Genomic DNA, 11,295 nt, shown 5'->3' on the forward strand with positions numbered 1-11,295 from the left:
GTGTTTGGAGACTACAGCAGCGTGACTTGCTTCCCACTTGGATCGCAAGTAAAGAAGAAGGGAGGGGTGGGAGCAGAAAAGAAATCAGTGTATCTTCATGGACAAGAAACTATTTTTGGCATTCGTTGCCATGGTTATAAATCATGCTGTTGAAATACAGGGGAAGTCGGAAAGGATTAAGATGGTGCTGGATGCTGCAAGGACAGTCTCTGGAGAAGATCTAGATTACACTGAGGGACGGATTTGCACCCACTCAGACAAGTGACTCTGCGTCATAGAATAGACAATGTCGCGAATGGGATCACTTTGGGTGGAGCTGTTATAATCCAGTAGCTGGCCTTAATGCAACACATAGGGATGCCAACTGCCATGAAACTCAAAAGAAGGTCGATTGGGAGACGTGAACAAGGAAGTCTAGCACTGAGGAGCTGGATTTTTGAACTGGTGGTTTTGGCATAATCTGGATTGTGACTGGATCAGAATGGCAAGTAGTGGTGGAAGATGAAGATGAAGATATGGATCTTGAAAGGTCAAGAATTGTGAGTAATAGGAAAGGAGGATGAGGAATCAATAGTCTTGAGTATTATTTTATATGTGCATAAATATTTCTGAAACATATTGGCACATATAGTTTTTAATATATATGAAAAACATCAGTGAGACAGTCAGTTTTATTCAACTTGTCAATGTATTTGTTCATGTGAATTTAAGATGAGACAGGTGTTCAAACAAACAAACCCATCTTTGGATGTAAATATGAACATTTCAACAAGTAAACAAAGTGTTAAAGTTTTATTGAAACAATCAAGTACAGAGTTTACAGAGAAAACACTCCTACAGTCTAAAATCATCATAAATCAGTTTTATTCCGATTGTTTCAATTTGATTGATCATTACTGGTGTTTGATGTGACATCAAAGTATGTGATAAAGTAACTAATTATTTTGACTTCACAAAAACACAACAAGTCACTTTCTCACTGCAGGTTCACTTTTTAATAAATTCTGTTACTTTAATATCCAAACAAAGTGGGTTTTTTTTTTGAATAAGTGAAAAATAAAACACAATAAAAACACTGACATTCAGATTGATTCCACTCTCATGTCTGTAAGCTAAATATGAAGCTATGAAGCTACATCCAGCAGCTGGTTAGCTTAGCTTAGCATAAAGACAGCAAACAGGGGGAAACTGCTAGCCTGGCTCTGTCCAAAGGTAACAGAATAAAGGTAACACCTACCTGCAGCTCTAAAGCACACAGATTCACATGTTATATCTGGTTTGTTCCAGAGACAAAATCAAGAAGAAAAAAGAAAAGTCTGATGGTTCATTGAAGGAGTTACAAATTTTACACGGTTAAAGCAAAGATCCACCACATAACTGAAATCCACACGTTACACTTTAGATCAAACAAGTCTCAGTGACTCAGGTGAATCCAGGGTCTCTCCTCAGGCCTTGTCTGGTTTGGGGCTCTCTGGGACCGTCAGAGACTCCACAGAGGACTGCTCATCTGGATCTGGAAGCAGCTCCTCCTTATCACTGCAGAGGGAAATAAATATCATGCTTACATCCATCAGCTGCACCTGCGGATCCTGTAAAGGGTCAGTTTACAGTTTTTCTTTAAGATCTACTGTGTGATGCAGACTACAGCCTCTGGGGGGCGCTAGTGCAACCAGAGACTTTATTGTAGTTTAAAGTCTGTGTAAAGTAATTTCAGAGATGTGTTTATTACAAGTGTTTCACCATTTGTGGGTTCAGGATAGTTTGAGTGGAAATCATGTCTCAATGAAGCACTGAAGCCACACTGAGCATGACGCCTCCCTTGACCCTGTATAAACACCAGAGCTGTTAGCTACTGGGTTAGCTTGCTGAGAGTCTGTCACTGAGCAGGAGCTCTCACTCATTGTTCGACTCAGGAGGTGTGCGCTTCATAAACTAAAGATATCAACTGTCAACCGTTCAGTCAGTTCTTTTTATGAAGTGATTGTCCAGCGCCTTCAGCTGACATGCCCCCAGCACTTCAGAGAATACTGCTTATTTTTTAATTTGTTTTTAACCTAATTTTATACACTTGGTGATTTTTTTATCATTCAAATTTGGTTAATAACACATTTTTCTGTGGTGTGACAAACACATATTTATTATTGCTTTAACATCAGCAGGAGCTACACAGGCGAATGTTACCTGGTGGAGGATGGACGGCGGGACAGACTGTGACGTCTCAGCGTGACGATGATGAGCGTCGCCAGCAGCAGAGCAGAGATGGCTGCAAGAGTGACGAAGAGGAAGATGGCTGGAGGAGAGAAAAGATGAAAATCATGTCACAAAGGTGTCATTACACACAATGTTGTTGAAAGGAAGCAGGAACTCGTCTTCATGTCATGTGAGATTGTTTTGAAAAGTATTTATGAAGCAGACAGAATCTCAACTCTAAATGCAAAAGTCAATTAGCTGCTTCTAATAATAATAATAATAGTTATCTGACCTGCAGTCCAGCGATTACGAGTTCTGCCGTGACCTTCAAACCGACCTGAAGGGAGAACCAGGTAGAATTTATATTATATAATATTATATTATCTGTGTACACACCATATCTTATAATAATTGTAGTTTTTAATGTGCAAATAAATAAAGAAATAAAAGTAATTGACAGTGTTTCTGTCTGAGACTTGTTATTTATCCACTCAGCTTCACTTCATACTGGGAGCTGCCCAGTATGACCAGTATGCCCAGTATGTTAGTGTGGTGGACACTGGGAGACAAAATGAGCCTTTACCGTCTCCACTGCAGCGGGTCATACACTCCTCCACGGTGCCGTAGCGATTCTGGTTACCATGACAACCGCCATACACGAATGATTGACAGGTGGCGGTGTTTGGGTCGTAGTAGAACATGAAGAAGGCAGCGCGGCAAGGACCGGGGTCAGGGGTCACCGTACACTGGTCTACAGAGAGACAGCAGCCATTTACTGGACTTCACTGGTTTTATTTCTCCCCAAACTAGCTGTTTACTTTCTTCTAGCGCCACCTGCAGGACAAACTCCACTACTGAATGGATTTATTAGTCTCTTTATTGTTGTACCTTTGTATTCATTATCATCATCATCAGCAGCAGCAGCAGCAGCTTTCTTGGAGGAGGGAAGCACAGTGACTACAGGAGGAGAGAGGAGAACTTTAACACTGACACACAGGTACAGACAGGTGTGTTACTCACCTGCACAGGTACAGACAGGTGTGTTACTCACCTGCACATGCAGCAATGCAGCTTTCCTTGCTGACGTAGTTGTTCTTGTTTCCTCTGCAGCCTCCGTAGATGAATGATTGACAGCTACCTGTCTCACTGTTGTAGTACCAGTGCTGAAACGCTGCTCTGCAGGGACCCACCTGAGGCTCCGCCCCACAGCGCTCTGATTGGACAACACCACACAGGCACTTACGTTATATTTGGTTTATGTGAAATTGATCTTTTTATCTTTGTCTCTGTTGTTTTGTTAAACCAGACAATGTTTCATTTATATTTTATAGTTCTGAAGAAGCAGCAGACACACAGTTAGAAAACATCCAGTAGCTAAAGAGACAGATACTAAGAGACTTATCAGGAGACAAAAACATATTCAAGTTTTGTATATATGATGAAACATATAGAAATAAGATAATAGAAATAAGATAGTAGAAATATGATAATAGAAATAAGATAGTAGAAATAAGTTATAGAAATACGATGATAGAAATAAGAATGAAGCAGTAAAACAAATGGAAACATTGCTTCATGTTACAGAGAGAGAAGAGTTGAAACATACCAGCAAAGTCATCAGCTGACATTTCTGTAGGAGAGAAGAAGAAGTTACTGAGTAACACACACACACAGAACACAACACACACAGTAATAAACACTAATAAAGGCGACACTGAGGCTTTAACTGAAACCTCTAATGATTTCCTCTAAAAAAGACAAACGTATTAAAGTATTTAACTTATCAAAACTAACTTTATTACTTAACTGAATAACATAATAACCGTTTCATCTGCCGACTATTTTTCAAGTAATCGATTAATCGTTTGGTCAATGAAATAACAGTGAAAAGTTCCTGTGAGTCCAAAGTGATGTCTTCAAATGTCTTTTGTCCAAAAGAGATTCAGTTTACTGAAAACAGAGAAACAGAAACTGGAGGAGGGCTGGAGGTTTAGACCGCTGATCGACTTATGATTAATTGACCAATTGTTTCAGCTATATGTGGGTGTGTCCAGGTGTGGGTGTGTTCAGGCGGGCCCAGGTGTTTCAGGTGTGTTCAGGTGTGTTCAGGCGTGCCCAGGTGTTTCAGGTGTGGGTGTGTTCAGGTGTGTTCAGGTGTGGGTGTGTTCAGGTGTGTCCAGGTGTGTCCAGGTGTGTCCAGGTGTAGGTGTGTTCAGGTGTGTTCAGGTGTAGGTATTACCTGTCTCCTGAGTGTGTACAGGTTCTGTAGCAGCAGGTTCAGACTCAACAGGACCTTCAACATCCTGAGACACCTCTGGACAGACAGACAGGAACAGACAGAGAGACAACAACAGAGAGAAAATAATAAGGTGAAATGAATCAGTCTTCACACAACTTGTATTACTATGAATACTGTAACATTTCTTCTACAGTTATTACTATCAGTACTACAGTTATTACCACCAGTACCACAGTTATTACTGATACTAAGAGTATAAAGTGTGTTTACTTGTATTGACGGCAGGAGCCAATCGAGCAGCTTTGACATGACGTTGACGAGGAGGAGGAGGAGGAGTCGACTCATCAGGAAGAACTGAACCTGATAAAAAATGAACCAGCAGCCGTGTAAAGACATGATTTACTACAGATTATAAACCGACGCTTGACCCCCCACTGACTGTGTGTGGACATGTGACAGTGTTATCTGGACAGGGAGTTTCAGTCATGTCACTCCCAGTGAAACCCTTCAGTTTTACAGATCTGGTATCTGTGTTACCTGTGACTCCACTGCAGGTGGCCTCACACTCATCCTGGGACTGAAAGTTGTTTCCGTTGGCCTTACAGCCGCCATAGATGAAGCTCCGGCAGCTCTGATTGGTCACATCGTAGTAAAACTTTGTGAAGGACGCTCGACAGGAACCCACCTTCATTGGCAGGCGACAACGAACTGACGGAGGCGAACAGAGAGGAAACATCAACACACTGATCCTGGACATGTCTGAGTTATTTACCGATTCTCATGTGAGACACATATGCTAACAGTGCATTAGCAGTCATTAGCTTGTGTAGACCACAGTGCTGTTATCACTCAGCTTCTCTGCTGATCTACAAACAGTTTAAAGCTGGTTTCAGGTCGCGGTCACACTGATGTGGCTGAAACTAAAAATGACTAATCATCACTGTCTTGAGAAAACCATATATCTTCAAAATATCAGTGTTCCTAGAAACAGGTCTGTTTTCAGCTTTTTGGCGGTGCATTTTTCAGATAATTCACTGCCTTTTAAAATGCTAACATGCTAAACATTAGCATGCTAACATTAGACAGGCAGACAGACAGCTGCTAGCAAAGATAAAACCTGTTTCTGTCCTGTAGCTTCACACAGTTTATAATCAATACACTTAAAATTAGAAAGTTCCAACAATGTTTAGGGGAGAAATCTGATCCCTGATCTGCTGAATGTAACCAGGTTTCTACAGAGCTCATGTAAATGTAGCCGTGTTAACTGAATTATACTGAAGAATGTGTCTAAATGATCAAACAGTATATAGATGAAATGTTGTCCGTGTTCTGATCAGAGCTGATCAAACACTTCAGTATTCGGCGTCTGTTTTCCTTGCAGGTGTAAAGTTCATCAAAGCTGAACAGAAACCAGACTGACCGGTCCGACCTGAAACCCTCCGCACAGAGAACAAAAGCACCAGATTCACAGATAACTGGGCTGAAGGTGACTCAGTATCTACCTGGAAAGGTGAGTTTAATGTGAGGACAAACAAACTAAATCCAGCTGTCTTACGGTGTAAACCTCAACAGTTCAACACATCAAGTGGAGATAGTTACTCAAAGATCACTGTGTGTTTTCTCGTCACAGCAGAGAGACGATAACATAAATAACAGACTGTACATTTCATCGAATGACATTAGACTGTTGAATATTCGCTTTACTGCAGACATGTTTTTTGTTAAAACAGGGAGGACTCCAACTGACACCAGATCAGATAATAAAGACACGCCTCTCATAGAAACCTGTTTAGAATAAAAACCTGCTGCAGGTAAATAAAGTTGCTGTTTAATATTCAAGAACCTCCAGAGCATCCAGCTGGAAGCAGGAAGTGAATCACCTGTACAGGTGAGACACAGCAGGACGAGTGCAGCAGCATTCCTCACACCAACCAGGAAGTAACACTAACAGACACTCTGATGTGTGTTTAAAGCCTTTCTGTGTTAACTGTATATATTATTGTATTATCTGTCCATTTTAGTCTTAGTATCATTAGTATTCTCTGTGTATATTATTATTAGTATTATTGTTTTAAACTTCCTATAACCTGTTTTTTTTAAATAAAACTCAAAGAACCTGTATAATAATAATAATAATAATAATTTCACTACTGATAAATCACTAACATTTGAAAATGATATATATTGAATAACCTGTTTACTGTTGCATCTATGAAATATCACAACATGGTGAATAAAATGTCCAGCGTGACATCTTCAGGTGTTTTGTTTCAGTTTACTGAAAACAGAGAAAAACAAACTCGCTGCAGTTGCACATTCATTTTCTGCCTATCGAATATCATATATATGTATACACACACACACACACACACACACACTGGTAGGTGAAATAAGTCCAGAATCAGTCTGTTTCTTCTGAGTGTCTGACACAGTTGAACAGTTTGATGGCCACAGGCAGGAATGATTTCCTGTGTCGCTCTGTTGTACATTTGGGAGGAATGAGTCTCCCACTGAAGGTGCTCTTGTGTCTGACCAGTACGTCATGGAGAGGATGTGAGACATTGTCCAAGATGACCCGCAGCTTGGACAACATCCTCCTCTCTGACACCACTGTCAGAGAGTCCAGCTCCACCCCGACAACATCACTGGCCTTGCAGATCAGGTTATTGAGTCTGTTGGAATCCGCCACCCTCAGCCTGCTGCCCCAGCATGCAACAGCATAGAGGATAGCACTGGCCACCACAGACTCATAAAACATCCTAATCAATTGATTGACTAATTGTTGCAGCTCTAAGTAAACAGTTAAATATTCTTCAGTATTTTATTACATCATAAAGGATGTGAAACAAGATGGCCAACTTCTAATAAGTTTGTAAGATAAGTTTGATAAGTTTAAGTTTTCTATCACTGAACAAACTAAAACACTTCTTTATCTATTTGTCACTTTTCCAAGGTCGATAATGATGAGACTCCACTCAAGCAAGGCTGCGGGCCCTGATGGTGTCAGCCCCACGGTGCTTAAAGCCTGTGCCTCCCAGCTATGTGGAGTACTTCACCATGTCTTCAACATGAGCCTTAGTCTTCAGAGGGTCCCCGTGCTGTGGAAGACGTCCTGCCTCGTTCCTGTGCCGAAGACACGTCCCAGTGGCTCCAAGGACTACAGACCCGTGGCACTGACCTCCCACATCATGAAGACCCTGGAGAGACTCGTCCTGGAGCAGCTCCGGCCCATGGTCAAGCCACACTTGGACCCCCTTCAGTTCGCCTATCAGCCCTGACTTGGAGTTGAGGATGCCATCATCTACCTGCTCAACCGCGTCTACGCCCACCTGGATAAGCCGGCGAGTGCTGTGAGAGTCATGTTTTTGGACTTCTCCACTGCGTTCAACACCATCTGCCCGGCTCTACTGGGTGAGAAGCTGACGGAGATGCAGGTGGATGCCCCCCTCGTGTCCTGGATTGTCAGCTACCTGACTGGCAGACCACAGTATGTGCGCTAACAACACTGTGTGTCAGACAGAGTGGTCAGCAACACCGGGGCCCCGCAGGGGACGGTCCTCTCTCCCTTCCTCTTCACCATCTACACCACGGACTTCAGCTACTGCACAGAGACCTGCCATCTGCTGTGGACAACTTTGTCACATTGTGCGAGCGGAACCATCTGCAGCTCAACGTGACAAAGACAAAGGAGCTGACTGTGGATCTGAGGAGGACCAAGGTGCCGATGACCCCTGCTTCCATCCAGGGGGTCAGTGTGGACATTGTAGAGGACTACAAGTACCTGGGAGTCCCCATTGACAATAAACTGGACTGGGCGAAGAACAGGGCCAGAGCCGTCTCTATTTTTTGAGGGGGCTGAGGTCCTTCAACATCTGCTGGACTATGCTGAGGGTGTTCTATGAGTCTGTGGTGGCCAGTGCTATCCTCTATGCTGTTGCATGCTGAGGCAGCAGGCTGAGGGTGGCGGACTCCAACAGACTCAATAAACTGATCCGCAAGGCCAGTGACGTTGTGGGAGTGGAGCTGGACTCTCTGGTGGTGTCAGAGAGGAGGATGTTGTCCAAGCTGTGGGTCATCTTGGACAATGTCTCACATCCTTTCCATGACGTACTGGTCAGGCACAAGAGCACCTTCAGTGGGAGACTCATTCCTCCCAAATGCACAACGGTGCGCCACAGGAAATCATTCCTGCCTGTGGCCATCAAACTGTTCAACTCCTCCCTCTGAGTGTCTGACACTGACTGATTCTGGACTTATTTCACCTCTCTCAGCAACCTCTACCTCATTATTTATTCTTTAAATTACCAGTGCAACACACACACATACACACACATATATATATATATATATATATATATATATACACACACACACACACACACACACAGTGTTATTGTATGTATTTTTTACTTTTATTTTTCACTTAAATATTGTAAATGTGTAAAATATACATTTACTTACATACTCTCATTTCTAAATTTATGCTACTTTCTACTCTTGAACGGGAGCACCGGTACTGTATAATTAGGGTATAATAAGTATTTCTGATTCTGAATGATTTGTTCCGATTATCTCTCATTAATTATTAAATGTGACTGTGAGGATTGATATCAAATCATTTATAAACTTTCATCTTGTTTAAGAACTTGACATGTTGAGAGTCAACAAGACTTTAAAGAAGAAGGTTTGAAGGACTTAATCAATAATCAAAGCTACCTATTGACATACAGACAAATTAATGAAGGTTTAACAGAACAGTAATGAGCAGGTTTTGTTGTCTTACTGTTGTTGGTCTCGCTGGTCTCGTTGGTCTTGGTCTCGTTGGTCTTCGGCTCCGAGGATCTCAGCAGTGAGACGAGGTGCGGCCTCTCCCCGTCTTTCTTCGCCTCTCTGTGGGTCTCTGTCGTCACCTTCTTGCGGTAAACCTTGAACTGTGTGCTGAACTGTAGGACGCACGCATCCAGGTCCCGGATCACACAGCTCACGAGCAGGCACTGCGGCCGTCCGCCCGCCGGGTAACCGACCAAGGCCAGGTCACAGCCCGGATCGCCGCAGCACGCCGCCCGGCAGCTCTCCGAGTCCGACACCTCCGTGATCTGGCCGAGGTTAAGCGCTGCGGCGTCCACGGAGGCCGGGTCCAGACCCTGATCCGGATCAGTGGACTGGTCCCACTCACAGTCCAGAGCCATACCAGTGCAGACAAGGAAACAGACCGCCAGTAGGGTGGACCTGAAACGCTGCTGGTTCATCTTCCTGTGATTTGGATCTCAAACTGAAACCGGATCGAAGTCGAGTCTAAACGTAAAAACAGTTTCTGCGGTTTTGGACTCGAAGTTAAACCGCGTGAAAGTTTCTCAGCTGCGCGCGGAAGAATGACTCACTTCCGTGTTTGGTGGCTTTTTGTTGTCGCATAAGTTTACCTGAGCGACAGGTGAGGTCACTGCAGCCACGCCCATCCGTCAGCGTCACCACCACATGACATACATCACAACGTACATCACCTGCCTGCAAACATTCTGCTGGATTATTTTATTTATACAATTTATTATTCATTTAGTAAATTTCGATTTAGTACGTTTTTATTGACCAGAAATGTGTACATAATCAATAAAAATCAATCTGCATCATTCATTATTTAAAGACCTTTTATTCTCATGTTTTCTTTTTATTCCATGTCTTTACTTATATCATATGTCATAATAAATACTTGATTTATATTTACACTGGATGTCACCATTGTTTAACATGTTGCAATAGAAATAAAATATATGTTAATTTTATTCATCAATAATCTAAAATGAAAAATTGAAGATAAAATAAATTAAAAACACATTCGCTTTGCAAAACTACATTTTTATATCTTATTAAAATGGATAATTACAGGAAGTTCTTCTGTTTGATCTTATTTTTATCTTCTATTATATATTATTATATCTTATATAACTTATATATTATATAGGTATATAACTATAATATAATATATGTAACATTATTATAGTATTTTGTTTGTATTTCTTTGATATCTTGTCTTAAGTTTTATGTTTGTAGAAATAAATGATGTGATCTTAGTTTGGACTTGACGTGACTTTGGTTTGTTTGTGTTTCTACATTTATCTTCATCAATGAAGTTCCACTTACTTGAACTCGTCATCACTGAGCAGAACCAAACTGTATTAAACTTAATTTAACTAACTTCATATGAAACACAGTAGAGGAGTTGGCTGTAGTTTACCTGTACACCACTAGGTGACGCTGTTGCTCCGTTGTTCTCTGTCAGGTTTCTACAGCCGCCATGAACTTTAGGGGCAATAGGACCCAGCAAATTACTCTCATGTTGCATTTAAGGTCTCCTCGGAAACGTCAGCTATAAAACACGTGTTGCTGCTTCAGGGCACTTTTTGTTACAGATGCGTAACACCATAAAATCAAGCTTCATATAAATAAAATAATAAATAAGAATGAATGAAATTAATGAAAGTGTGTTTCATTTTTCTGGTCCTTTATTCCGTCATCGCAGCACTTCAGAATTTCATGATCTTTCTTAAAATCAAGATGAAACAAATACAAGCACAATAGATAATATTTAAAAAATAAAACAAACAAAATGGAAAATTATTATTTTAAATCAAAGAAAAATTTCGAACTTTACAATTTAGATTTTTATATTTGAATGTTTGCGTTTATACGGAATTATCCAACAAACAAACAAACAAACAAACAAACAAAACCCACCAGAATCTCAACAACTTATTATTATTATTATTATTATTATATGCGTCAGCTTCCTGTCACATCTGTCAGTGCTGCAGGGAATCTTATATTGGCAAAACAACGTTTTTAAAGTACATAAAATTAATAAAATGCTT

The 11,295-nt window shown here is 41.3% G+C and overlaps 1 protein-coding gene across 1 annotated transcript; it reads right to left on the bottom strand.

Annotated features, from left to right (window-relative positions):
- Nucleotides 1–777: 777 nt before the first annotated feature.
- spint2 (serine peptidase inhibitor, Kunitz type, 2) lies at nt 778–9,810 on the bottom strand. The gene is made up of 11 exons (XM_070906280.1): nt 9,213–9,810; nt 4,967–5,137; nt 4,700–4,789; nt 4,430–4,504; nt 3,797–3,820; nt 3,242–3,403; nt 3,079–3,147; nt 2,774–2,941; nt 2,483–2,527; nt 2,182–2,290; nt 778–1,536 (listed from the first exon to the last, which is right to left on the bottom strand). Exons 1-11 carry the CDS (start codon nt 9,676–9,678, stop codon nt 1,446–1,448), a joined length of 1,470 nt encoding a protein of 489 aa, XP_070762381.1. The 5' UTR covers nt 9,679–9,810; the 3' UTR covers nt 778–1,445.
- Between the last annotated feature and the right edge of the window lie 1,485 nt (nt 9,811–11,295).

This window comes from Enoplosus armatus, chromosome 5, assembly GCF_043641665.1.
Source record: "Enoplosus armatus isolate fEnoArm2 chromosome 5, fEnoArm2.hap1, whole genome shotgun sequence".
Lineage (NCBI taxonomy): Eukaryota > Metazoa > Chordata > Actinopteri > Centrarchiformes > Enoplosidae > Enoplosus > Enoplosus armatus.